Source organism: Alosa alosa, chromosome 22 (genome assembly GCF_017589495.1).
Source record: "Alosa alosa isolate M-15738 ecotype Scorff River chromosome 22, AALO_Geno_1.1, whole genome shotgun sequence".
NCBI classification, from domain to species: Eukaryota; Metazoa; Chordata; class Actinopteri; order Clupeiformes; family Clupeidae; genus Alosa; species Alosa alosa.
In genome coordinates, this window is record NC_063210.1 from 14,556,241 (window position 1) to 14,583,064 (window position 26,824).

The 26,824-nt window shown below is 43.0% G+C and overlaps 1 protein-coding gene across 2 annotated transcripts; it reads right to left on the reverse strand.

Annotated features, from left to right (window-relative positions):
• hid1b (HID1 domain containing b) lies at nt 1-24,922 on the reverse strand. Of its 2 annotated transcripts, XM_048233868.1 has the most exons (19): nt 24,529-24,922; nt 23,442-23,591; nt 21,944-22,114; nt 17,274-17,390; nt 13,040-13,146; nt 12,435-12,551; nt 11,698-11,923; nt 11,034-11,090; nt 9,955-10,095; nt 8,649-8,739; nt 7,545-7,696; nt 6,175-6,253; nt 5,622-5,786; nt 3,932-4,159; nt 2,598-2,749; nt 1,873-1,959; nt 1,305-1,396; nt 541-699; nt 1-353 (listed from the first exon to the last, which is right to left on the reverse strand). In XM_048233868.1, exons 1-19 carry the CDS (start codon nt 24,592-24,594, stop codon nt 290-292), a joined length of 2,421 nt encoding a protein of 806 aa, XP_048089825.1. In that variant the 5' UTR covers nt 24,595-24,922; the 3' UTR covers nt 1-289. The 2 variants fall into 2 exon arrangements, with proteins under 2 accessions (XP_048089825.1, XP_048089826.1); XM_048233869.1 differs by lacking the exon at nt 12,435-12,551.
• Between the last annotated feature and the right edge of the window lie 1,902 nt (nt 24,923-26,824).

Sequence of the window (26,824 nt, forward strand, 5' to 3'; positions counted from 1 at the left end):
TGTCATTGGAAGTGCTCAAAAAGCCTCCTAGGGTTTATTCAGTCATGCCTCCAGGGCAAGCTCATGGTTGCAGAATTCATAAATATCAACGAAGCGTCACAAAACAAAATGGCCTCCCCCCAGGTCTTTTGGTATGGCAGCAGGTCTCTTCACTTGTACTCCTCCTTCACTGATTGGGAAACTCAAGCGGTCGGGGTGGAGGCCATTGGCTGAGAGAGTTTTCAAACTGGAAATGTCCCTGTAGTTTGTTTTCTCCCATGTCTCTCGCTCCTGTGTGAACAGACTTCCACTAGACTCTCTGGATCTCAAAGAGTTTCACATCAGTGTCATACCAAATTGGGGGATCCACGTTACTGTAAAAAGGAGACACAATATTGTTGATGTCACATAAATAATACCTTCAACAGTATTTAGCATTTATATTGGCCTTGAATGAGCACGAGGACAAACACACACAGTTCACACACACACACACACACACACACACACACAGTGCACACACACACACACACATGTGCACGCACGCGTGCGCAGACCTACCGGAGGTACACAACCCCCCACATGTATGTGCGGAACCACATGGCTGTGCCCACGTTGGCCTGGTACTTGCGGATGAGGATGGGGTGAGGAACGGGCAGCAGGCCCACCAGGGTGCCATGCTGCAGGAACTTCAGGATCTCCGACTCATCCGTCAGGCCCCTGGTACCAACACACAAAGACATCTGAGTGCTCTAACCATCATGTTTATTAAAGGGGAAATCTGGTGATTTTTCACATAGGTCTTCGTTTCTCAAGGTGACCGAGTACTGTCTAAAGCAGCCAGGCAGCTACAGTGCTACACTCTGTCTGGGGGCATGAACATGCTACCAGAGGATAGCACTGTAGCTACCTGGAAGCTCCAACTATTGGCTGTAGCAACTCGAGCTAGGTAAAACCGATTGTTTTCGGGGGGGGTTTCCGCACAGACAGTACTTGGTGACCTCTAGAAATGGAGATCTATGTAGAAAAATCGCCAGATTCCCCATTTAAGCACTTTATAAGAACAGTTGATTAAGATGACCACTTTACACATACAGTATTGGTTAACCATTACTTCACAGAAGCTGATTTGCTTAAAATTACTGATGTAAATTGTGCCATGCAAGAACTAGGTCCTACTAGTGTATTTCCATAACTTTGTGATTTTTCATGATAATAAATAAAAATTCCAATAAAAATTGTGATCATCATCATCATCAGAAGTTAAGAGATCGCTCAATGGAAGGTACAGGTTTCAGATGACACAATGTTATTCAGTAACTCACTTGTCGATGCAGATCTTCTCCACCTGTGGAACCAGCACCTGCAGGAGTCTCATGATGGTCTGCAAAGGGAGCTTACTCTTCCAGGTGAGGACCTGAGAGAGAGAGCAGGCCATCGCATCACCACAAGTGCAAACCCAGCAAATAAAGAGGCCAACCAGACTGATCTCATACAAAAGAGTTAAAAAAGCTCAAAGTAAATCCATTATGCCCATTTCAGCTTGATCTATTTGTTATGTACAGTATGTCTGATATGTCTTTTTTTGTACTGCCTGTTGTCCACTGTTGTCAATTTTTATGAGCGATGGGAAAGACCCTATTATGGTACGGGCTCTGTAAGTCACTGGGGGCTCTGTTGTGCCCCCAGTGACCCTCACTGTTGTCATTTGTTGTATTTTATTGCTGTCTTGTCTTTTTTTACTCTTTTGTACACCGGTCTGCAAGACAAGTTTCCCTTTGGGATAGTAAAGTGACTGAACTGCACTGAACTGATGTTTGATTGATGCATACTGTATACTGATGCATACTGTATACTGATATGTGCATACTGATGTGTGCGTCCTGTCCTTACCCATTCTGGTGTGGGAACCCAGTACACAGAGGATGATGTGCTGGACATGCGCCTCCTAGCCGTCTCAGTTTTACAATAGAAAACATCCTGCAGATGAAAATAAAATAAAATAAAATACACATCTGGCATGATGCCATTTTGTTTTCAAATACAATTATACTGTACTTACAAGCAGAAGTCCAAGAAACTGTTCTATAATCTCACACGATCATTCAATACATAAGGTTGGGTAAATATAAACATGTCTATGTAAATATAAATATGCCCTTACAAAAATGAAATGTTTGCCGCAGATTTGCAGCAAACTTGTGGGTGATTTGTAGGAAACAAATGAGTTCACTAGAAAATATTGCCAGAAATTTGCCAATATTGGCCGCCAGAGGCAAACTTCCAGTAAAGTTCTGGCAACAATGAGAAGTTTGCCACTAGTGGCAAATGTGTTCGCCAGTGATTTGCCTCTATACTTAGCCAATAATGGCAAACTTGCATATTACATTGCTGCAACATTGCCATTGCCAATAGAATGAAATAAGCTTGGTTTTCCCTTAGAGAGTATTCCATAATTGTAAGTAACACCTATGAGTTAACCTGATGTCTAGGACAATGAGGTAACCTACTAAATCTAGAGTATGAACTAAAGTAAATTTTGGGGATTTATTCAATGTAGTTGACTAGCTAACAAAGCAATACTCCATCATGCAAGTGCACTTGTCTCTGTCTCTGACCTCATTGTCCCTCCCGGAGTTGGACTCTGTGTCGCTGGCTGCGCCTGCGTTGGCGCTCTGGTCAGCCTGTGGCTGAGATGAGTGCCTCTCCTGCAGAGACACGATGCTGCCGTCCTCGGACAGCTTAGACCTCTCCGTCAGCTTCTCAATGCCTGCTCAGCCATGGCCCAGCAACAACACACCATTTCACTCATGGTCAAAGGGAAATGGCCTGCATATAATGTCTGTGTGTGTACATACACACAGTATATTGCACTTTTCCACTCCACCAAACACTCAAAGTGCTTAACAGATTAAAGGTTGTATCAGTGATTGCAGGCCCAAAAAAGACCCAAACATAAATGATCACATTCATCTAATCTTTCCTAACGATCTGCTAGCTGCCCGCCCCATAAGCAGGCCGTCAAAATAATGCGTCTCTGTAGGCAGCCTAGGCTCTGAGATCTGCACAGAAAAACAATTGCTACCAACAAGTGTTGCCAACCACTCAAAGGCAAAATAAAGTGTTTCACCAAAAAAACGTCGAGATGCATGTTCAGGAGAGTTTCAATTGCACGGGAAGGATGGGGAGGGAGGAGCGAGCTAGCTCTCTGTTTTGTTTGAACGTCAACAGAAGTGATGTTAGCCCACCATCGCTGATACAACCTTTAATGCCTCACATTCTCACACCATCCCATTCATCTCCAGTATGTAATAGAAGATGCACAGGGTCTCAGTGCAGAAGAATCATTAGCTTCTCAATGCCTGCATATCAGTTTCAGACAGTATTTCATTACACTTCATTTAATTTCATTAGGGCAGCCGTGGACTTGTAACTCGAGGAGAGTATATATACTTATACTTATACTTATACTTATATACACAAATCTCCAGTATAGCGACACATAAGGCACAGGGGCAGATAGGCCCTCTCCCATTATTCACACCTGAGAGAGTACCTCACGTACAATGTGATCAACCTGTGGTGATATTAACCTGTTGAGGAGTATGGTCACAAATATGTGATTAGAATGTTTGCGAACCGAAAGTTCCACATTATGATGTGACAATTACTCTCAGAGATTTTCCCCATAGACTGTATTGAGAACACTGAAACTATAGATCGTTTGCATAGAATTCTAGAAGGAAACAGGAAAATAATTCACTCCTCAACAGGTTAAAAAAAGCAGATCACACAAAGGAATCCAAATGAGTGTTTTGTTGACAAACTGCGCATGCATTTGTTAGCCATGATTACTGAGGCTCTGCTGACGTTAGAGCAGAGGTAACATAATGTCTCCTCTTAATTCCTGAAGGTGGAGAGGGATCGCAGGAGCGGAGAAGAGGAGGCTCACCTGGAGTAGCCGCGAGGCTGGCCTTAAGTGTGCCTGGCTCGGCCGGAATGGCGGGACGAGAGCCCTCCATGGAGACCGTTTCCATGGAGCTGGCACGTGAGATGCCAGCGGCAGTCTTCTTCCTCCTCTGCAAGGCCTTCTGGATGGAGGCGGGGTCTGAGGGCAGGTTGGCCAGCTGATGGAACACGTTGCGCTTGCGGATGATGCCGTAGACCAGGTTACAGTTACCTGAGTGCATGTGTGTCAGGAAGGTGAAACAAACAAACAATTTTTGTTTTGTTCAGAAGTATATTTTGCAGCTTTTTGCCTCAATTCAGATAGGACAGTGAGAAGTAACAGGTAGAAAGTGGAAGAGAGAGATGGGGTGGGATCTAGAAATGGCCACAGGTTGGACTCACACCCGAGGCCCCTTAGACACTCTGCTTTGTAGTATATTCATTTGTATTGTGACCATGTGGTCTTGGCTTCATTGTAAATGAGGGGTATTCAATGAACTTCCTGAGAAACTAAACAAAATTATAATATGAGAGAAAGTGGAATATAACATTATGTCCAATATTCCAATATGTTGTTTAATGTTCTGCATTTCTCATTAGTAGGTCACTTTGAGACTAAAAGTATGCTCCTTCGTTGTGACCCTGTATGATATTTCTACTGTTCCTAAACATGGACGGAGGCGTCAGGGCTGATATCACTTCTTGTTTTCTGTTTTACTACAAAAACCATTTGCGTCGTTGATTAGGGTAGACTGGATGGCTCCTCACTTTGCCACTGTTACTGTATGATTATCTATCCTTTGCTGTTGTGTGCTTAAACCCTAACTATTTTCTTGTCTAGTTAGAGCAGCTGGTGGATCTTTAGGTGAAGTCATGCTGTCTCTCCTTTGATGCACATCACTGTAAATAAAACTCTGTTCCTGATTTTTCCAACCATTGGTCTGACTGGGTCTTCATTCATCTGTGGTATCAAAATTACCATCAACTACTACTACTACACTTGGACTGAGGTGTGTGTGTGTGTATATTTTTAATGTGTGTATATGTGCATGTGTTTGTGTGTATGTGCGTGTGTTTGTCTGTTTGTGTGTGTATGTGTGTGTGTGTATATGTGCATGTGTTTGTGTGTATGTGCGTGTGTTTGTCTGTTTGTGTGTGTGTGTGTGTGTGTGGACACTGCAGCTGCTTGCTCCACAGCTCCCCCTGAATCTGAGACTTTAAGGTGATTGTAATGAATGTGAGGTGAATGGATTAGGGTATTTTGTGAGTCATTTTCACTCCTCTACTGGTCCACATAATTCTTCAGTTTATGATCGGCATAATATTGCCATCACCATTTGCTATTATAAGCCTGCAGAGCCTGAAAGCCTCCATTAAAGGGGAAAACAGGCAAGTTTTCACAAAGATCTCCGTTTTGTATCATACCGACAGTACTCGGTGACCTCGAGAAACGTAGATCTTTGTGAAAACTCGCCGGATTTCTCCTTCAAGTGCTTATGGATGCTGTGACCGAGTGCCATCACTACGGTTGAGTATGCGCTCTGATGGCCATACCAATGAGCCTGGCTCTTTGGTGTTGCAGTCCAGCTGCAGAACTGAAGACCTGGGTTTGATGCCAGGTGGGGTGACTGCTCACTCCCTGCGCTACAGATGCAAATAACAGTGATGAATGAAAAATCATTAGAAATCATCACCATCAAATTGGTATTGGATGATGTTGTTGAAGACCTCCAGCAGGAAGAAGACCAGGTGGTGGTTCTGGGTGGAGGAGAAGAGGAACCAGCTGTTGGAGAAAGCCTCTAGAAGGTGGAGGAGTTTGTTGGCAGCCACCATGGACAGACTCTTCAAGTAAGGGGACACTGTGGCATAGGTGAATGAGGTTCGGCATTATGGCATGACTTTATGACATTATGGCATGACTTTATTACATTATGGCATGACATTACAGCATTCTCTTACTTAAAAGTCTCTTCCATGATGATTTGTATTTATTTCGATTATGTAACTGATCTAACGCTACAAGTACATTTCTGTGGTGTAATAACAAACACTTAGCACAGAGCTTCCAGACCAGTTCACTCAGCAGCAAACAAGTTTTATATCTGTCACATGGGCCAGGCAACCATACTGTACATTTGGAAGGAATACTTTTAAAAACAATGTTAAAATAAGTTGGACATGAAGTGTAATCTAGTGTAATGTGCAGAGGAGACCAGTAGGGGGAGACACTGACTGAGTGATACTGACCATTGACTACGATGGTGAGGAGGCAGTCAAACAGTGGCTGGAGGCGCTGATGTCCGCTTGTGATGATCTTGTGGAACACCTTTAGAACACAATGTAAGTAGATTGAACAAAGAAAACGAGGGCCAAGAGCGAGTCAAGTGACATCTTTTGGTGTTTAAATCAAGTAAACGTATTCCTTTTTTTATATAAATTATACATTAAATACTTTGGCAGATGCTTTCATCCCAATTGAATTACCGCAGAGTTGACACTTAACCTTTCACTTTGGAAGTATCGAGGACATGTTGTGCAAGGTCTTTACTTGAACTAAAATAGCATGGTGAAGCACAGTGGCACTAGAAAGAGTGGGAGGGGAGGAGGAGAGGGGACGTGAGAGAGAGAGGGAATGAAAGGGAGATAGAGAGAAAGAGACAGAGGGGAGGGGGACAAGGAGCGAGAAAGAGAGAGAGAGAGATGGAGGGAGAGAACAAAAGGGAGAGAGAAGCACAGAGAAAAGACAGGCATGAAAGAAGGAATAAATAGGAATAAATAAAAAAGAGCAACAGATCAATAGAAAAAGAAATGGAGACCGATTAAGAGAGAGATAAATGAAAGAGTGAGAAATCAAAAGTGGAAAGACATTTGAGTCCATATGGCACAAAGGCCTATTTCTAAAATAACTAGAAAATGGCAGCAGAGAGGGAAAACCGTTAAACACAACACATAATCTGTTTACCAAAATAGGAGGAGGAAGACCGACAGAGACAGAAAAAAAGAAAGACAGAGAATGAAAGAGAGAGAGAGAGAGAAAAAAAGAGAGAGTAGAGAAAGAGAAAGAGAGAGAATGAAAGAGAGAGAATGAAAGAGTGAGAAAGAGAAAGAGAGAGAATGAAAGAGTGAGAAAGAGAAAGAGAGAGAATGAAAGAGTGAGAAAGAGAGAGAGAGAGAAATGAAAGAGTGAGAAAGAGAGAGAGAGAGAATGAAAGAGTGAGAGAAGAGAAAGAGAGAGAATGAAAGAGAATGAAAGAGGAGAAAGAGAAAGAGAGAGAATGAAAGAGTGAGAAAGAGAAAGAGAGAAAGAGAGAGAGAAAGAGAAAGAGAAAAGAGAGAGACAGAGAAAGAAAGAGAAAGAGAGAGAGAGAGAATGAAAGAGAGAAAGAGAGAGAATGAAAGAGAAAGAGAGAGAGAGAGAATGAAAGAGAAAGAGAGAGAGAGAGAAGAATGAAAAGAGAGAGAGAAAGAAAGAGAGAGAAAGAGAAAGAGAGAGAAGAGAGAGAATGAAAGAGTGAGAAAGAGAAAGAGAGAGAGAGAGAATGAAAGAGAAAGAGAGAGAGAGAATGAAAGAAAGAGAGAGAGAGAGAGAGAGAGAGAGAGAGAGAGAGAGAGCCCACCACCACCAGCAGGTCTGCGTGTGTGCCGGTGAACACAGGGATGTCCATGGGCACACGTAGAGAGTAGGGCTTGTTCAGGCGCACGCCGAAGTTCCTCTCCCCGCTCAGCAGCAGCAGGATGAACACGCCGATATGGATGAGTCCCACACGGGCTGCACACACACACACACAGGAGTACAGTATACACATCAGAGAATCCCACCCATCTGAGGAAAATAACAGTTATACACACACACACCCATAAACATAAAACACACACACACACACACACACAAGTACAGTATACACATCAGAGAATTGCACCAATCTGAGGAAAATAACAGTTACACACACACACACACATAAACATAAAACACACACACACACACACACCCCATAAACTTATACACATAAAACACACACACAGACACAGACACACACACCCCCATAAACATAAAACACACACACACACACACAAACACAAGAGTACAGTATACACATCAGAGAATCCCACCCATCTGAGGAAAATAACAGTTATACATACACACACACACACACACACACACACCCCCATAAACATAAAACACACACACACCCCCCCATAAACCTATACACATAAAACACACACAGACACACACACACACACACACACACACACACACACACACACACACAAAATACTCAAATTAGCAGGTTTTGTGGGGGACATACATAAACAAATCCACACAACACGCACACACACACACACACATCAATACTTACACTAGCAGGTTTAGGGAGGACAAATTGCTCTCACACACACACACACACACACACACACGCATACACATCAATACTTACACTAGCAGGTTTAGCGAGGACAAATTGCTCACACACACACATCAATACCTACATTAGCAGGTTTAGGGAAGACAGACATAAACAAACACACACACACACACACACACACTACTTTACATTAGTTTAACTTATATTAACCTACAATACTGTAGGAAGATTGTGGACGACTGATATAAACAAACAAAACAAACTAAACTAACGTGTGCACACACACACCGACACACACACACACACACACACACACACACACACTCTCTCTCTGTCTCTCTCTTGTGCTGTACTCACACTGGTCGGCTCGGGCATCGTTCAGGTAGAAGAGGATGGGCACCAGGATGTCCAGCACGTCGCTGCTCTTCAGCACGAAGAACAGGAATTTCTGAAATGCACCCAAAAACAGTCGGTCACACTAAAGAATAGTGAGACCTGGACACTCCTGTAACACACATTCCATTGGGGGACACTTCACCACATGCCACTGTCACACATTCTGAGCAAAAACACACCGAGGACCCCCAGCTGGGATCCAGACAGATGTCAGAGGCAGTGGCAGGCTTCCTGGGTGTGTGTGTGTGTGGGGGGTTGAACGACTAAAGTAGGGCATGTTCTCCAGCTCCTTTGAGATTTCCCAAAGCATAGGGTGCATTAGGAATGTGATGTAATATTGATGATGATGTAATGACACAGTGCTGTGTGTGTGTGTGGGAGTGTGTGAGGGAGAGAGAGAAGAGAGAGAGAAAAAAGAAATACAGAAAGAAAGATTGCGTGCATATGTGGGTGAGTGAAAGAAAGAGAGAAAGAGAGAGAAAGAGAGAGATAGATAGAGAGAAAGAGAGAGAGAAAGAGAGAGATAGATAGAGGGAAAACAGCTGAAGGAATTATGTACACAGATACACAGATGAACAGACAGATGTCACAGAAACCCACACAAAAGTAGAGAGAAACAGCTGTAATAGTCATTCATTCTCTATTTCATCTATTTCAAAAGCTACCTCCGCATAAACGAACTTCTAATTCTTTCCCAGGAGGAGAGCCTCATGTTTTTGATTCATAAAGCAGTCATTTTCCTCGACATTTACATTTAATTTTAGTAATGATTCCAAAGGAAACCACTTAAGACAGGATGATTATTATTATTATTACTTGGGGTCCTCAAATATAATTGCAACAGGTGGTACAGACATCAAATACATCATCTGCAGCTCATTATTTATTTTTGTTGTTCCTTGTCTATGAATAATAATGATGTGCTAGCTGTTTAAATGGCCAATAAAATATTATTTGAGGTCTCATTAACTAAATCGACTATTCATGTTTGAAGCGTGCTATGTTTTCCTCATCATAATTGACATGGGTATGGTCCACAACAGAATCACATACAGTAGGACACAAATATAGTCACCCCTGTATTTAGCATTTTTTCATTTTGTGCAGCCTAACTGTTTCCACCATCTATGCCACCATCACACCATGCGCAGATGGGTGGATTGCTGATGGCTAATGAATAGCTAAGCCACAAAGACAAAAGTTAATTAACTATCAAACTTGCCCACTGCACGGTATGCAAGAAAGCAACCTGTGAACATCTAGATACCTTGTTGAAGTCGCAGAGCTTCCAAAAGAGCACGAGCAGCTCTTGGTGGAACTGGATCTTCTTGGTGGAGTTGGGCAGGTAGGTCTGCAGCAGCGGGTTGGACAGGAGCCGGGCCAGACCCTTCAGGATGAAGTGCAGGTCCTGCAGGACAGGTCAGACGGGACGAGACGAGACGGACAGCCATTTTGAGTCATGCAGCACAATGGAGAAGTCTGCAATCAGATCTAATCAAACTGCAGCATCATCGGTACGACTGTGGCGGATGCAGCCTGGAAGTCGCGGCCCGGGACAAACTTCTCCATTGTGCAGTCATACACAGGAATAAGATGTTGAATTGATTAGCTGTGCAAGCTAGCAAGTCCTGATTCTGACAATTCCTGACACAACCCATAAATCAACTGGAGAGGTTAAGATAAACACCGACTTTATGCATACTCAACCAATAACAAAAGGCAAACATGTCCAATGAATGAAGAAAACATTTGGTAGTGGTCATTTGGTAGTGGTCAATTATTCTGCTGGCATAACCGGTGCAGCAGAAAGAGACACAACATCTCTCAACAATGAACCTGCACAACACTGCAACACGAACACTGCAAAACGCGATATCTTACCAAGTGTTATTATCTTATGTTAAGAAAAACAAATCTAGTCAGTATTGTTTTTAGTATAAAGATACTTACTTTGAGCTTTCTTGTAAGATTATTTGACTTAAAATAAGTCAAAATCTTCTTAAATTAAGACATAAAAAAACAAGTAAGTTTATCTGCCAATGGATTAAGAAAATAAACCTAAATTTAATTTTGTTAAAATAAGATTTAAGATACATTTTCGTAATCCATAGTAAGAAATCACTTTTTGCAATGAAGTCGGAGGTGGCAGTGCTGCCTTGAAGTCGACGGTGGGGGCAAAAGACCATCAAGCCCAAACAACATGGGTGACCTAGCGTGCAGATAGGGAGGTAAGGCTGATGTCTGTGGGAGTCTGGAATGGTGAATGTGGAGCTCATTATGGCTCAGAGATGGAAGCAGAAGAAAAGGTGCTTCAGTTCTAGTAGTTGAAAAGGAATAAATGAGTACCTCCTCCCTGTGAATCCTTGATAGGTAATTTACAAACAGGTTGTCAGGACCCACTGGCTGCAACACAGACAGACAGAAAGACAGACAGACAGAGGTAGAGATTGAGATGAAGCTTGGATAATTCAGATTTCCTGATGAGAGTAACAATGAGGCTATCACATCACTGTCTACACCAGAAATGGCAGTCCTGGGCATTTTTCTCCAGTAAAATAAGACTATACCATAATAAAACGATGATTGATATGAAAAGGTAAAAGTAGTATGAAAGTACAGTAGTGTGGTGTATGTATATTTTCTTACTAATAGCCTTTTAGAACTTATTCTCATGCCATCCCTCTAAAGACATGATGTATTTTTCTACTTTCGAAAAATGCACACTGCAATTCCACGCAAAACTGTCACATCCATAACTCCAACACAATGCCATGGTATTTAGTTGCCGTTATGGACGTGACAGTTTTGCGTGGAATTGCCCACACATATAAATAAAATTGGAAAGAATAATAAGAAACAACATGCACAGAATGTACTCTAATACTCAGTGCCATATTTTGTCCTTTGTGCCTTTTCCAACTACATTATTCATCACAGCACACTTGCTGACAGCAGAAAGTGCATAACGTTCATTTAAGCATGACTGGTCTTGGCTCTCGTCTCCTCCCACCTCTTGCTCCTCCAGCTCCACAGAGGGCGCTGTGGGCTCCAGGGGCTGCTGTGCGCAGGTGGACGCCAGGTCGTGCTCCAGGGCCACCATGAGCACCTGCATGGCCTGCTCCACCAGCAGCTCGCGGTGGTCCGAGAAGAGCAGGTGGTTGTAGGGAACGCCGAAGCCCACCGGGTCGTAGGCACACACCACGTTCAGCAGGGAGGTGAAGAGAGGGAGTGCGTGCCTGGGGAGAGAGGGGTGTGTATGTGTGTGTGTGTGTGTGTGTGTGTGTGTGTGTGCGTGTTTGAATAAGTTGAAGACAATGTATGAATATACAGTATTAATATGTGTGTGTGTGTGTTTGAATGAGTTGAAGACAATGTATGAATATACAGTATTAATGTGTGTGTGTGTGTGTGTGTGTGTGTGTGTGTGTGTGTGTGTGTGTGTGTGTGTGTGTGTGTGTGTGTGTGTGTGTGTGTGTGTGTGTGTGTGTGTGTGTGTGTGTGTGTGTGTGTGGGTTTGTGTTTGAATGAGTGGAAGACAGTGTATGAGTACACAGTGAGCATTTATGTGTGTCAGTGTGTGTTGGGGGCATGTGAGAGAGACGGACAGAAAAACAACAAGAGAGGACGAACAATAAAAAATGCCAATGTAAGAAGAGATTTAGAGAGGAAGTGGTTTTATATTGGCTCTACAACCATGTGAAAGCTTTGCCTGGGGCTCTCCCTTGTGTCAGTGTGCTTGTGTGCTACCTGTTGTCGGCTGAGCAGAAGAAGGTGACCCAGGGGTTAAGTGTGTTTATGTCTGTGGAGGGGGACAGGTACATGGCCTCAGAAAAACACGTCAGCAGCAGCTTCAGCAGCTCTGTCCTAAACACCACAAAGGGGGTGTGTGTGGGAGGAGAAGCAAGAGAAAAGGAGGATGTGAGAAATCCCATTTCACATTTATTCATTTAGCAGACACTGTTGTCCAAAGTGACTTAAACATGTCAACTATAATTACAAGGGATTACATTGTACCTGGAGCAACTTGGGGTTAAGTGCCTTGCTCAAGGGCACAGCGGTGGAAGCCGGGAATTGAACCCACAGAATGCTACATTTAAAAACTAGTTATATAACAACAAACTGAGTGCAGAACTGTACAATAAATGAGAGTGGACTGTGTTTCAATGTGATCAGAAAATATCAGGGGGCAATGGCATATTCTAGCCAGAGAGTGCATTCATTGGCCATGTAACTGTTCCATGATAAGTGGGCGATGATGACCTTGATTTTAAACATTAAAAATTTTTCACTATTGAAGCTGTGCTAGCAAGGCAGCGAGTGGTGCTTTATAAGACAGCACTGTGAACACCCACCTGTTCATGTCATGAATGTAGTTGAAAGGGGGAGAATGAGCGAAGCCTACTCCGGCCTCCCAGATGTATTCACAGCTGTCTAGAGACGCCATGTCCTCTGGGCCATCCTATGGGGAATACAACACTGGGTTTCAATCCAAAACCTTAAAAAAAGAAAAACTTATTTATCCCCTGAGGGGCAACTCCAACATTAAGCACCACAACAGGGTAACCAGTACAATTGTACCCTTCACTCCTTTGGTGTTTCTCAGTTAAATGACTAAGAAATTACAACTTAAATGACATTAAGGGCAAAGTTCAATGAGTGGAGGTTAGATATCATTCTCCAGCAATATCCTACAACAGCATCACTGACAAAAGATGGACACACATATTGGTACATATCAAGTTAAGCACAGGTACTTTTATATTTAGAGGTCTAAAAGGTGCTGCCTTTCTTGGGCAGGGCTCACTTGAAAAAAACTTAGTGGAGTAGGCAAAGGTCTTTTCCATCTAATATCAACATCCAATCCCCAATCCAAACGCGTTGTATGACAATGATAAGGTACACGTAGGCACTCTGGACTGCTGCATCAACATGTTAATAGCTGTTTTGAAAGCGGGAGGTTGAGAGGTTGGTATTGTTTGATTTGGTGGCAGTGTTCCAGCAGTGACGCTAGCGAGGAGGAGAGGAAGAGGAGGAACGTTGACTCAGTAGGTGTGTGAGCTGTGCAAACTGTCCTCACCTAATGCAAGCAGCAGGGCATTGTACGGTGTGTGTGCATTTCAGCTTACGAGTGTGTTATGTGTTTGATTGTGTTTGGGACCTCTGTGAATCACTCACGAGTAACAAATTGATACAGTCACGATACTTTGCGAACAATAAAGATAATATGGATACAGCAATTCTGCAATACATTGCAAAAATATTTATCTACAATACATCCTGATATTTGTGTAAATGAAAAATAAGAAAAAGGCAAAAAGCTGGAAATATGCATTTACTCACTGCATTTCACAACGGAACTGAAACAGTGCAGTGTCTTGGTGTCCCTTAAAAATATATAAATATTTTGACAGATGACACTCATTCATTTGATAAATGCCTGCATGAAGTAGGGACTGGACACTCAAATTGGCAGATGAGTCCGTTTAGAATATGAATTGTAAAATGTAAAGGAGCTCTAATCGATGCTGGGTAACGTCACTTCTGTTGACTTTCAAACAAAACAGAGAGCTAGCTCGCTACTTCCTCCCCCTCCCTCCCGTGCTGCTCCCGTGCAATTGAAACTCTCCTAAACACGCATCTCATCTGTGATTTGCTGGAACAGTTTGTTATGTTTTTATGGGCTAGGTTTGCCCAGGTTGTTTTTGTTGCCGTTTTTAGAGCCTGGGCTGTCCACAGAGATCTCCTTTTTTTTACAGTGTATTCAGGACACATACAGCTAGCGGTTGGTTAGGTGTTTTTTGCAGTAAGTGACATAAAATGTATCGCAATAAGACATTATTTGACATATTGCAGTATCAATATTTTGTCCCACTTATAGTGTATCCGTGTGTGTGTGTGTGTGTGTGTGTGTGTGTGTGTGTGTGTGTGTGTGTGTGTGTGTGTGCCAGCATTAGAAGACTGGTATATTACTACTGGGCCTGATTACTGTGAATGGATAGTTAATGTCATTACCTTCGATGACCCATTTCAATATCACGTGAGTTATGAGACTCATATCTGAATAAGGTCAGAGCCTAACAACAGGACAGAGAGCGGCTATCTAGAGTCAATAGCTTAATCTCTACTTCAGTTACCACAGCATGTCGGTGCTAGTGCTAATACTACACACAGTGGCTTTCAGGACTGAGAATTGGTTGTGGCTTTGAAGTAGTCTTACTATTCAGTGGAGTGCCCTGGCCATAATAAAGTGTGGCATTACTGCTGACAACTGGGAACAGCTCATCTTAAAAACCCCCCCAACCCCACACACACACACACAGCCCAATTTGGTTTTAAACAAAATATATACTTTAATATGAATTAACAGTCCAAAACAGTTGCATTTGTCCCGGCATGTTCCGGATCACTCAACAAAAGCTTGTGATTGAGACGAGGTGTGTAAAAATAGAGCGCAGGGGATGTTCGGCTGTACTGAGACCCGCTGTACGGCTGCACTAGTCACAACATGCAATGTCTGCAATCACTCTGACCTCCCCCACTCACCCTCCTCTGAAGATAAGCTCAGCTACTGGGGTTAGGCTACTACTGAATGCAGTCAACACCGTCTGTCTGCCTAAGGAAACTTCAATAAATGTTGATTTGAGTCCAGCTGTTTTTTCTTTGAATCAATAAACATACTTTATTGATGAATAACTTTATAATTCTTTGTCATCTTGGTAGGATATTCTTCCTACACCCTATATTATTAGCTTCATGAGTGGGTGAGTGAGAGTGAAAGTGAGAAGGATGGGAAGCGAGAAAGAGAGAGAGAGAGAGAGAGAGAGAGAGAGAGAGAGAGAGAGAGAGCACGAGACGGAAAGAGTGTATGTGTGAGAGAGACCGAGAGAAGAGAGAGAAGAGAAGAGAGTGAGAGAGAGTGAGTGTGAGTGAGTGAGTGAGTGAGAGAGCAGGGGGGACATGAGGTGTGAGAACAGGAGTGCCTGGGCATATCAGTGTTGAGGCACGTATCTTAGCAACCCCGCGAGGTCAGCCATGTCCTGTTCGGTCGACTGTGATCTAATCAGTGTTGGAGGCTAACTGGCCTTCTCCTCCAGCAGGGGAACACTGCCTCGGGCACATGCATGTCCCTACGGGTCTGTTACGGCCTATTCTCCAGAACGCAGGCTGCACACACACACACACACGGAACTCCAGCCCCATGACAAACACATCATCCCACTATCCTCTTTCTGCGGCAACATCTTTCTCTCCAACCCTTGGATTGCATCTCCCCCTCCCAACACATACAGTGGTAGATGAACAAACACACTCACCAGGAAACACAACAACATGAGAAACACAGCACATGCACTTTTTACGTTGACATATTTCTCACTACCATCCTTAGACTTAATCTTCACACCCTTCTACCTCTCTCTCACACACACACACACAGAGTACTCTTTCTGTAGGGGGTTAATGAGTGACAGGACTGGGGAGTGTGGGAGCGCAGTGGATGTGGCTCCTGTTTGTGAACAGGGCAGAGGAGGGCGGGGCTTACACCACTGATCCACTCAGCAAATAGGAAACTGCCCCATAATGAGAGCACTCACCCACAGATTTACTATGATTGTGTGTGTGTGTGTGTCAAGAATACCAGTCACAGAACCGCCTATGAAGACAGAGTGACCCAATGTGTCCTAATTCAACTGAAACAATTGAACACAATGAAAGCATGGAAAATGACTTACTCTGACTGATACTGTGAGAGACATTGGTATTAGCGCTGATGCCACCTGCTTAATCTGCTGCCAAACATGTGCATGTGTATGTGTGATTTGGCAGCCTGGGGCATGTTCCACAAACTAATTATTAGTGGGTTACAACTGGCAGGCCTATCTAAGACAAAATCTGCTCCATATCAGCTGTTGTAGGCAGCCTTGATGCAGGCAATGTTTTCTGTATCCATGAGTGTCAAAGCTGCATTTCACCAATATTTGAATCCCTTATGTGAGAAATGTGCTTGGTGGGTTCAAATGAAGAATTCAAATGTGCTTAGCAGCAACTGCAATCCATGCATTTCCACTGAATTATTTTTGGAATCTGATCCCTTCTCATACCTGTTCATTCGTACTCATCGCTCGACTTATCGTGACTAAATTCAAGATGGCAGTGAACGGTAAACTTCGGTAAAATAGGGCCCTCGGAAGTCTACCAATGAAGTGTGGAGCTACTTTGAGCCTCGTAAAACAGTGGCGTAAAACAGTGATTTATTTGCATGGCTAGCCCGATGCCCGAGGCACCCCCATTGAAAATCTGTTGGTAGCATCGGCTAACTAGCGCCAGATTTCGGAGTGCAGGGGACAAGCCGAGATCAGCTATGAGACAAAAGTTCACACTCGGTATCATGTTTCAACACACTTTAGGTCAATATCACACCAAACTTCTCCTTTAATGCACGTTCAAGGTAGTAAGCGGCTGTACACAAAGCAGAAATAGAGCCCTAATATATACACACATCACAATAGGAAATAGAGCTCTAATATATGCATCACAATAGGAAATGCAACCAAGCAGTGGCATAAATGAAAAAAAAACAAGTCTCACCAGTCCGGCTTTCTTGTGGCTCTGCACGGTGAAGTCTGGACAGAAGAGCAGGTCAGCGACGGCCACAAGGAGAGACTCGGCCAGCGGCCTCGCACCTTCATCATCTCCGTCATCCTCCTGCAGGGACAAGTCATCAGTAGAGGACACTAAATTCATCATTCACAGCAGCATGTTAGACAACTACAACAACAATGAGTGCTTTACAATGAAGGGAGGAGCTCACTAACCACCATCAATGTGACACACAGTCAGGCACACAGTGCTACGCTATAATCAGAACATGCACTGCACAAGAGCTTGTTTTGTGCCATTTACAGACCTTGGCATTATGCAGTGAGTCAAACATCTCAGATAGAACAGCTTTGTTTTTTAATAACAATCTCTCTCAATCTTTCAACAGTAACTGAGGAGGTTCTTCAACATAATGAGGTTGCGGGGCTAGATGGATCTTTCTGAACATCCAACCCCAACCTCCACACACCTTTTTTAGACCAAGGTTTAACATTAGAGTGCTTTCCCACCTACAAAGAATGTTTGGCAAAAGTAACCAAGGGATACGACATAGCCCACAAATACACAGAGTGTGGATACACAGAAACCTAAGCCTAGAAGGAGTCTTCCAACACACACACGATTCTCACAGCAGCCCCCCCCCACACACACACACACACACACACACACACACACACACACACACGATTCTCACAGCAGCCCTGCTGCATTCACAGGGCTCTATCTGCTCTTCATCCAGGCACTTTAATTAGCCGTAATCCAATACCAGCTCAGTCTCCCATTGGTGAGGCCACAAACGCACAATATCTGCAGTGTTCCAAGCCCACGTCTCTCTCATGCAGTTCAGGTAAAGGGGGAGCGAGGGGAGGCAGCAAAGGGGGGTGAGGAAGAGGAGGAGGAGAGTGGGAGGAGGAAGAGAACGGCAGAGTTAGAGAAGCAGACATCCAGACACAGGCAGCTCGACCGAGCTCCCACGCTGACTATATATAGTGGGAGGAGGTGGAGGGGGGGGAAGAGGAGAGGAGAAAAGGGAGGAATTGAGAGAAGAGAGGAAGGAGAAGGGACGAGAATAGATGATGGGATCGAAGCAGAGGAGATAGAGGAGTGGAGGAGTGGAGGAGTGGAGGAGGGGTAGAGGAGGGATGGGTAGAATAGGACGGAGACAGGACAGGGAGACGAGAATAAATGAGGATGAAAAGAGGAGAGGGGAAGAGAGGAGAGTGGAAAAGAACAGAAGAGAGGGGAAGAGAGAAGAGGGGAAGAGAGGAGAGGGGAAGAGAGGAGAGTGAAAAAGAACAGAAGAGAGGGAAGAGAGGAGAGTGGAAAAGAACAGAAGAGAGGGGAAAAGAGGAGAGGGGAAAAGAGGAGAGTGAAAAAGAGGAGAGGAGAAAAGAGGAGAAGAGAGTGAAGACTAGTTGAAAGGAGAGGGGGGAGGCTGGTCTGGTGAAGAGTGAGTTGGGGTTGGTGTCGAGTACAAGAGGGGGGAAAGAGACTGATGAAAGATCAAACCAGGGTGCTGGGTAAGATAAGGCTGCCCTTTATGTTCTGAAAACACCTGTGCCAGGTGCTCAGCCTGGGGGCGGAATTCTCTCCTTAGCAAGGACTAGAGATAAAATTATGCACATTGAGGAATCCCAATAAAACAACATAAACACATCAACAATACATTGTCTGAGATAGATTTTCAGATTCTATCTTTGTATTCGAATACCACTGTCTACTAGAAAACTCATAAACAGTGGTCCTTATGTTTCAAGGACCGTCAAACAGATGAAACACAATGGCCATCTATCAGGTTTCTCCACAAAGAACTCTCCTCTTCATAGCTGAATATACATGATTGACATAATCAAGATTACCATTCATTACGGTTTTACAAATCACAAGTGTGTACAATAAGGTATTACCAATTGCTTCTCTATGACTATAACACCCTCATCTTCAAAAGTCTTCAAGAGCTTTCTGTTCTGTGTGTGTGAAGTGCATGTTGGCATAATCGTTAATAAAAGCCCAGATTGTGCACAATAACTATTATGTAAATAATGAACACGCATGATATACTTTCCTACACTACATTGTCCTTAAAAATGAAGTAAAACAGATTAAGTATATTCTAAAGTTGTGGCTCCAAATTATTACATAACTACAGAAAACATTGTGTAATGTCCACATACACTAGAAGCACATCATCTGCATAACACCAACACTTTTCACTAGCACTGGCCAGTCATTCATCATAAACTGAAAACACAAAATGCGGCAGAGGAAATGAAGAAGATAAGACAAAGAAACCCAACATGGAACCAAGGGCAGGGAAATAATCAGAGTGGACATCCCCGGTCTCTACACACAACAACGGTCTCAATTACAATGTTGTGCTTTAGCATCTATTCAAGCCATACCCTAGAGTGCACTGCAGTATATACAACCACCCACTTTAAGTCTGGGAGAGGAAAAGACGTGGAGGCACGATATTATATATATATAAGCAGATATCCTGAGGTCAGGACTGGTCACCTCTGGAGTTTTCCAGACACTGCTCTTCATCCAGTGCTGTCAGGATTTTGTATAACTGCAGCCTGTTCACTGCTTCCTGTGGAGATTTTCTAGTGTTTGCACTGCTGTGAAGCTGTGCATATTTTTATGTATGGAATTATCTATGTGGAGTTATACTTTCTAGACTGCACTACCAATGTTGTTTTAACAACATACAGTACGAAAAGGTAAGAAAAATATCCCAAAACCCATCACTCAATAATGCCAGCAGTGGTTATTCAGTTGAGAAGTTTTTGATGATTCTCTCTGTCCTTAGTAGTGTAGTGGGTAGAAAAGCATAATAACCAGATGCCAGATGGGAAAAATAACAATATAAAACAGAAGTGTTTGGCCATCATTGTGTGAAACAAGACAACAAAGTCATCCAGTTCTCAAATGAAAGAGCGTACAGGAATTATGAGTTGGGCTTAGACTCAGTCCCTATTCCCAGGAGGCTCTCCTTTCTCCTGCTGTTTGAGATGAAGCATTTAACCATGTAATCCACTTTGGCTAACATTGACAGGACATTGCATAACAGCAACCATCTCTCTCCCTCTCTTCTCTCTACTCTCTTTCCTCTATCTCTTCTCTCTCTTTTCTCTCTCCCTCCATTTCTCAGCAAGTAGAGGCTCTTCCAAACCAGGCTTCAGATTATCTCTCAAAGCAGTACCTCAGGTCGAATGGAAGCTGAACACACTCAATATTTCAAAACGGGAGGATAGAACACCCTTCTCCTTCTGAACAGAGGTGCTATGAGGAGTTGCGTGCATTTGTGTGTGTGTGTGTGTGTGTGTGTGTGTGCACGGTGGGTTGCCAAAGAGAATCAGCCCAAACACACTTTAAAACACTTAAAAGGTCCATCAGCTTGTGTTACAGTGAGGGATGGAGATTGAAAGGGCAGAGCCGGCACTGAATGTGCATGCTGGTGTGTGTGTGTGTGTGCATGCTGGTGTGTGTGTGTGTGTGCATGCTGGTGTGTGTGTGTGTGTAAGAGAGTGTGTGTGTGTGTATGCTGGTGTGTGTGTATGTGTGTGTGTGCAAGCTGGTGTGTGAGTGTACGTGCATGCTGGTGTGTGTGTGTGTTGATAGCAATAATTTTAGGGTTAAAATTAATAATAATTTAATTTCAAGACTAGTTTCAGTTAGCCATGTGGCCCCTCTTGGCATTAAACAGAGACACCTTCCCCTCCCCCAATGAAATGCTAATGTACTGGTTCCAAGGGCTATCAGATCCACAAGACAAAAGGATGTTACCTTGCTATAATGTATCTATGGGTCATGAAATGATTTGATTGTGAGAATGTTTGGAACATTCTATAAGTGATATTTCTGATATATAAGACATCTCTCCTCATGTTCTTCAGATAGGTGTGAAGTAGGTGTGAGTAGGTGTGTCTGATGCCAAGTGGAGAACCAACCAAGTGGGCTTGTTTTGCCGCCAAATTCTTCCTTTGTTTAACCCATACAAAGTGATTAACTTGCATTTAAAGAATCAGAATTAGAAGGATAGAGAACTGAGGAAGAGAGGGAGAGGTTGATCCAACAGAGGCCATGGCCTACACAGACCATAGACCATTTTTTTACCCTCTCTGCTTGTAACAGAATAAACCTGATTTCTGAGTTCCTGAAGTTTGCCAGTCAAAGTTAATATTAAGTAATTATTCACCACAATTACTTTCAGTGTATGTGAGTGTGCATGCTGGTGTGTGTGTGTGTGTGCATGCTGGTGTGCTGGTATGCGTGTGTGAGTGTGTGTGTGTGTGTGTGTGTGTACACTAAGAGAGTGAAAAAAGGGAGAAGGATATTGAGCTAAGTCAGAAAGACTGGATGGAGCAGAAAAAAGGACAAGAGACAAAAAAGAGGTTATGAAATGGTGCAGTCAAGCAGGACAAGCAGATTCACAACACCACCATCAACACATCCTCATCTTCCCTCGCTGTCCCACCCTCATCCTCCATCCATCTCTCTCTCCCTCATCCTTCCCTCATCCTTCCCTCATCCTCCCCCCATCTCTCCCTCCCTCTCTCTCCATCTCTCCCTCCCTCATCCTCCCTGCATCTCTCCCTCCCTCATCCTTCCCTCATCCTCCCCCCATCTCTCCCTCCCTCCCTCTCCCCTCTTACCCCGGCCCGTCCAGCACCAGGCAATGTGGACCAGAAAAACCCTCTCCAGTCTGGATCCTCAAAGATGTAGGGCAGCACTCGGGTGAGGAGGCGGGCGCAGTTCAGCACAATCTGCCTCTCCTTCTCCGAGGGGCAGCCGGACTCTGCTCCCTGCACCAGTTTCTCCACAGCCTGGGGGGAGATATATATATATATATATATATATATATATATATATATATATATATATATATATATATAGACGGACAGAAACACGCTCTTACAGCCGGGCGACACCAGGTGCGCAATAGAAGCACTCCATTCGTGGAATGTAAAAATAGTTTTACAACACTAGTTTAATTTTGTTGAATGTTTAGTACGTGCCGCTATCATGTCTATTGTAGCCAGTTCCATTGATTATAGTGGAGGCTAATGTTGCAGCATATACGCTCCACAAATAGACACTTCAATTATGTGCCTGGTGTAGCCTGCCTGTAAACTAGTAGAAAACACACATGCAGATGATGCAATGTTCACTTGGGTTCTATTAGTGTTCATTGGTGTTATTGGATGCTTAGTGCACTTCAGGTTGCACAGTTTTTAAACAGTTGTACCCTGCCAAGTCATACTTGAATAATAAAAGAATCTGAATGTCGCTATGCTTTGCTTATTCTATTGTCACTCCAAAAGACCCATTAATGGCTCATGCATATAGATTCTATGATTCTACGTCACAGAACAAATAGATTATTGCATTTAAAAATAGGCCGCTCAATTAAATTTTAGCTAATATCATAGCAAATTTAATTTGAGCAAATGGCAAAATCCAGCTCATCCATCTGTTCGCAGGAAACTAGACTGACAGGAAACTAGACTGCAGTAATCTCACATCCGCCAATCTATTTTGTCAAGCATTACAGGCCCTGACAAATACCTGACACATAAGTTTAAACAGGCATTGAAAGGCCTTTCTCTGTGAGAGCATACGTCATGTCCCTTATCTGTTCCCATAGCCTCTAAGAGGTCTGCAGGAGGTATAAAACAACTCCACAAAGGCCCATCTGCTGCGGCTGTATTAAGAACTCTGCCACTCTTCCTGCCTCCAGGCTGCAGAAACACTGCATTGTGGGAAGAGCCAATAATTGCATTCCAGTCACTATGAGTTGGGTTGGGAGCAAACAGAGGGAGGCATAAAAACAGTTTGTCTGTGTTAACAGCCACACTTCAATGAAAATCTGCTCTCCTTTACTCCCTCTTTCTCTTTCTTTCACTCCCCCTCCCTCTCTCCGTGTATGTGTTTGAGAGAGAATGAGAGAGAGAGAGAGAGAGAGAAGAGAGAGTAAATATATTGTATGTATGTTCCATACAAAAAGATACCCCTATCAGATTGATATCCCCAGCCATCACATTCACTCTATTAAGTTAAACATAAACCAGTGACCAAACCTGAGCTCCAACATCCTCTCAGAAACTTGATTCAACTCATAACCCACTCAGTCAGAGAAACCCCCTTCAGTACCTTGTAGCAGAGGGTTGCCAGGTTGGACGGAGACTCCTCTCTGACGGCTCGGATCTCGGCGGCCGGCACCAGAGCGAACACGTCCTGGATAGTGGTGGTGGTGTCGGCCCAAAACTGGTCCCAGAAGGCATCGTCTGTGGCCTCCACGGGCTGAGGGAGACAAGGCTCGGTCACATTCCCCATAGCGAGCAAAGCAAGGCAAAGGAGAGGAATATGCAGAGGAAAAGACTCATGCCAGGGACTAGGTTGGCATAAAGGGAGAGAGCAAAGGGAGAGGGGGCAATGTCGAATACTGCTCTCAACCCAGGCAATGCTAACACGTCATAACTGGGCAGTTATGCAACCTACTGTATTACATTGTGGAGAGAACAGACAAACAGCTACTTTTATCAATCGTTCTTTTATAATTTTCAGCATCATTATAAAGTCGGAGGGGGGGGGGGGGGGGAACAAAAAGTGGTGGTCTTACGTGTAAAGTAAAGTAAAGTTATAATCATGATTATTATTAGTGATTTGGAATACCTTCATTGGACAATACAACATGATTGGAGAGGGAATACTTGTAATATTTGAGAGTCCACATTAGGCAAATGATACAAATGTGGAATTTTTAAAGCTACTTGAATAAATAAAATTCTTCCAGTTTAAGAGTAGGCCTACAAATGAACCAAAAGCTCACTAAAAGTTGCCAAGGCAATCATGGGCAAATTATAAACTGACAACTATGATGAGATGGTCGGAAGCACCCCCTACATCCTTGTCTGAAATCTGCCACCATCTAGGTCGTTCCACCCCAAATAGTTTATAAACAAGGTAGAATTGTGATCTACTTTTAAACATATTTAACATGACATTTATCGAATTTAGCATGACACGTTCATAAGTCAACCCGATCAGTCAAACTCCTGCCAGCTGTAGACTACCTACACTTTAGCTTTTTGTAAATTACTACACACGCCTTTCGACCGTTTTTGATGATGCCATCTGGAAACCAATTTCTCTTTCACAAACGCAGACGCAAATGCACAGAGCGCAATGTAACTAAACAGGGAAAAAAAGAAAAAAAGAGAAGGGACATATTTCAAACCTGTGTTTTTGTTGTAAGCTGTATCACCGCTTTTCTAAAACGCAATTTGGAGTCGGAGTTCCCCATTTTTATATTCCTTTCCAGGGACGGAGGCTGAATCTCCGGTTGACTTTCATCCGTGTGTTACCTGCCTCCACAGCGCGAGCGCTCGGGTATTGGCACACTTGACGTGAGCAGGATCTTGAGGAGGAAACTTCCGGGTCCAGCAACTAACTGACAATATTTGCTCATACATGAATAAAGTAAAAGGTTATTTCTGAACATATGATCTAATAGAATAAGTGGGATAAGGGCAAAAAAGTAAGTTTGAGGATGTAGTTGATGCTGACAACGTCCATTAATTGAACAATTATACATCCAAGCGGTTAACCTGGAGTAGCCTGTTCGTCCATAACGTGTTTATGGCAAACGCGTTGTAGTCTCTTCTCTTTTATATTAAAGGAATGTTAAGCTACTTGGAGGGTAATTTTGGGCGAGTAGGCCTAGACCATTTGATCGGTTTAATGTAGGGTACTTGTTAGTCTTGTTGCATTGCTGAACAGGAGACATGCATGCACCTGTTGCAAGGTTGATTAGAATTAAAACGGTAAACTAGTATAATAGCAAAATCTGCTCAGGGCCTATACTGCCATCTAAGGGTGAAATGCGATGCTTTCCCCCATCACACACCAATATCTGCTGACCCTATCGAATTAGACTTCTGTCACCATTTGTGTGTGTGGTCTTGACTTCCTATGTTTATCCTAAATTAATCACATCAGGACAAGACAGAATATAAAAAAATGGGTCAAGGAGATAATTCCCCAAACAAAAGGGATTGTTTTTTTGTTTTCATCATGAGCTCAACTCTCCTAGAAGTCATATTAAGAGTGAAGTGAGTCTTCAAAGGCATTAGTCTCAATTTCTCCACAGATTTTATTCAAAATCATTTCCTTGGGCTGTCAGTACTGTAGCACTTAACATTTGTTGTGGCTCCTAAGAAAGGTGAATGCTGTCTTTGCATTTGTGATCATTTCAAAACAGGACATGCCTCATGCAACCCAGTGAAATGATTTAAACTTAAAATGATCAAACAATGATCATTTAAACTTAAAATTATCCAAAAAAATAAAAAAATAAATCTAGTAAAATCAGACATTTTACATATTGCATCTCACCAAAATGATTTATATTTGTGCATTTTGTATAGCCTATCAAGAATTTTGTACTTTCCAAGATTGTCTTGCAACAGCAGCAGGTGGCCAGTCAAAATGCTCAGCTGTGTTTGAGGTTGCCTTGGAAACTACCGAAAAAATACCTTTTATTTTGTCCACTTTTTTTTATTATGAATATAAACTTAGCCATCCTCTGCATCATGTCTCTGCCCAAATTTAATACTGGAGTTTATTTTGGAGTGTTTCGACCTTTTCTCACCATTGACAAAAAATATATTACAAAAGCAACAAGCTACAAAACTGGCTGTCTTAATGTGTTTTCAGCATTTGAGATTGAAATGGGTTATTAGTTATTCAGTTGTGAATTCAGTTATTTTCTGTTTTTAACCATTTGATTAATGTCCTCACTTTCTAATGGGGTGTATGAAGAATCATCATGTTCTGGCCTCTCTGACACATCTAAGTCAATGTGTACCATCAGCAAACCCAGGTTATTTGACATCCATCCTTTCGCCTGTCTCTCCTCACATATGTGCCTCTTTGCTCATGTCAGTAATCAGACCAAGAAGAGAAGCCTGGTCTGGCAGTAAAACAGGCTTATTATGTCCACTGCTGGTTCACGTTGCACCTCCTCTCCTCTTCAGCATGGACTGCATCTATTCTTGTCATTTGAGACTGACAAAAAAGGGCATTCCAGTCTCGATCCATCCACAGAGAATTAGACCATACGGAGGACAGTAAGAAGACTGGAATTGTTTTTTTTTCTGATGGAAATGTACAGGTTTGCAGAAGAGAAAGAAAAAAGAGATTTTTTTTAATGTTTAAGATTACACTGAAATAATAGGGCACACAACAGGTTGTTGAACATGGTACACATTGAACACCAGTCAGCCATCTGTGTTTCTGTAGATAGTAAGTGTGCTTAACATCCTCAAACTTTCATGGTAAATCAAGCGAAAAGTGTTGTTCATCCTTTTTGAGTTCTAGTTCCATTTGCCCTGGACCTCGCCGGTGGGGATGTGCACACTACTACAACTACTTTATGAAATCAAGTGAAAACCCACCTGTAATAATTCATAGGATTAAAATGTCTGTTAAATGAATACATGTAAATGCACATGTCACCAAAACCAATCAATTAT

What these genes read in the sequence shown, in the direction of transcription:
- hid1b (XM_048233868.1), bottom strand. Translation starts at nt 24,594, where the DNA reads ATGGGGAACTCCGACTCCAAATTGCGTTTTAGAAAAGCGGTGATACAG. An exon ending in GCCACAAGAAAGCCGGACTG is followed by an intron (nt 13,147 to 17,273) that starts GTGAGACTTGTT and finishes TATTCCCCATAG; the next exon opens with GATGGCCCAGAGGACATGGC. An exon ending in AGCTCTGCGACTTCAACAAG is followed by an intron (nt 8,740 to 9,954) that starts GTATCTAGATGT and finishes GGTGCATTTCAG; the next exon opens with AAATTCCTGTTCTTCGTGCT.